Source organism: Salmo trutta, chromosome 15 (genome assembly GCF_901001165.1).
Source record: "Salmo trutta chromosome 15, fSalTru1.1, whole genome shotgun sequence".
NCBI classification, from domain to species: Eukaryota; Metazoa; Chordata; class Actinopteri; order Salmoniformes; family Salmonidae; genus Salmo; species Salmo trutta.
The window spans coordinates 4,239,780-4,242,331 of NC_042971.1; the positions used below are offsets into that span (position 1 = coordinate 4,239,780).

Here is a 2,552-nt window from a genome sequence, read left to right on the forward strand (position 1 = left end):
CCTGTGTGTGTTTGTGTGTGTGTGTGTGTGTATTTGTCCTGTGTGTGTGTGTGTGTGTGTGTGTATTTGTCCTGTGTATTTGTCCTGTGTGTGTGTGTGTGTGTGTGTGTGTGTGTATTTGTCCTGTGTATTTGTCCTGTGTGTGTGTTTGTCCTGTGTGTGTGTGTGTATGTCCTGTGTCTGTGTGTGTGTGTGTTTGTCCTTTGTGTATGTGTGTGTGTCCTGTGTTTGTGTGTCCTGTGTGTGTGTGTGTGTGTGTGTATTTGTCCTGTGTGTGTGTGTGTGTGGTGTGTGTGTGTGTGTGTGTGTGTGTGTGTGTGTGTGTGAGAGAGTTCAGGTGTATCCCTCAATGACGGTCTGTTCTTCTGCTTACCGCTACAGTGTGGAACATGGTGGAGAGAACAGAATGAAACCTGGGCTTAGAAAATGTGAGTGTTGACTGCTGTGAAGAATATGACTAAGAATAAGTCTTAATTCAAGTTAAGTCAAAGACCATCATCATTATTGACTTGGTCATATTAAATATCATCTGTAGTTCTACAGAAGCACAAATCAGGGACACCAAAGTTTACAAAGAGTTGATGTGACAATGTGCGTGGCATGTTCGTGTTACATAAGAAGTGTGCGATTGTGTTCGTGCACGCATACAGGTGTGTGTGTGTGTTACAATAGAAGTGTGTGTTACGTTCATGTTACGTAAGAAGTTTGTGCTTTGACAATGTCTGTGTGTGTGTGTGTGTGTGTGTGTGTGTGTGTGTGTGTGTGTGTGTGTGTGTGTGTGTGTGTGTGTGTGTGTGTGTGTGTGTAATTAATGTGAATAAGTGTGTTTTATATTACCTTATAGTATAACATGTGATCATTCAACAAGTTTCAAGTCACCTTAACTTCTCCTTTTGATACCTAGAAACATCTACATTAAATTAATTAGTGAAAAGTGAGTTAACATTCTAATGTGAATGATGATGATTTCTAATATTGTGTCTGGTTTCATCCATCAGATGTCTGTGATCTCACACTGGACCCAAACACAGTAAACAGAAACCTCTCTCTGTCTGAGGAGAACAGAAAGGTGACATGGAGGAGAGAGGAGCAGCTGTATCCTGATCACCCAGAGAGATTTGAGGTCTGGGAACAGGTGCTGTGTAGAGAGGGTCTGACTGGGCGCTGTTACTGGGAGGTAGAGTGGAGTGGGGGGGCTGGTATAGGAGTGACATATAAAGGATTCAGCAGGACAGGAGTGGGTCTTGACTGTTGTCTTGGATACAATGACAAGTCCTGGAGTCTGTTCTTCTCTGACAACAGATGCATTGCCTGGCATAATAATAATCCCACTACCATAGACGTCTCATCCTCCAGCTCCCACAGAGTAGGAGTGTATCTGGACTGGTCAGCCGGCACTCTGTCCTTCTATAGAGCCTCCTCTGACACACTGACCCACCTGATCACATTCACCTCCACATTCACTGAGCCCCTCTATCCAGGGTTTAGGGTTCATGATGACTCCTCAGTGACTCTGTAAATAATAACCTGACACACACACACACACTGGAAACACAAACACACTGGACACACACTCACACACACACATACATACTGACACACACACACACTGACACACACACACACACACACACACACACACACGCACACTGGACACACACACGCACATTGGACACACACACGCACATTGGACACACAAACACACACTGACACACACACACACACACACACACACACACTGGACACACAAACACACACTGACACACACATACACACTGGACGCACACTGACACACACACTCACACAGATTACACACACACACACACAATCACACAGAGGACAGACACACTCACTGACACACACACTGGACACTCACACACACAGGACACAAACTGACAAACACACACAAACACACATTGAGGACACACACACACATACACTGGACACACACACTAGACACACACACACACGGAGGATACACACTGAGACACACACACACACTGAGACACACACACACACACTGAGACACACACACACAGTGGCCACACACACACATACTTTTGGGTTTATTTTTTTGTTCAGCATAAGCTACGGACAATGAACACAAGTACATTTTATTAATGGCAATTTGAATGCACAGAGATACCGTGATGAGATTCCATTGTAGTGCCGCCATCACCTCATGTTTCATCATGATAATGCACGGCCCCATGCTGCAAGGATCTGAACACAATTCCTGGACGCTGAAAAAAAATCTGTTCTTCCATTACCTGAGTACTCATCAGATATGTCACCCATTGAGCATGTTTGGGATGCTCTGGATCGACGTGTACGACAGCGTGTTCCAGTTCCCTCCAATATCCAGCAACTTCACACAGCCATTGGAGAGGAGTGGGACAACATTCCACAGGCCACAATCAACAGCCTGATCAACTCTATGTGAAGGAGATGTGTCGCGCTGCATGAGACAAATGCTGGTCACACCAGATACTGACTGGTTTTCTGATCCATATTCCTACTATTTTATTAAGGTATCTGACTAACAGATGCAT

At 44.7% G+C, this 2,552-nt stretch overlaps 1 protein-coding gene across 1 annotated transcript in view; it reads left to right on the top strand.

Annotated features, from left to right (window-relative positions):
- Positions 1-1,581, top strand: part of LOC115149587 (NACHT, LRR and PYD domains-containing protein 12-like) — a 40,630-nt gene extending 39,049 nt beyond the window's left edge. The window contains exon 7 of the mRNA XM_029692542.1: positions 1,016-1,581. Coding sequence (XP_029548402.1) covers positions 1,016-1,519 — 504 coding nt within the window. The 3' untranslated portion in view covers positions 1,520-1,581. The remainder of the gene's footprint in view (positions 1-1,015) is intronic.
- The last annotated feature ends 971 nt before the right edge of the window (positions 1,582-2,552 follow it).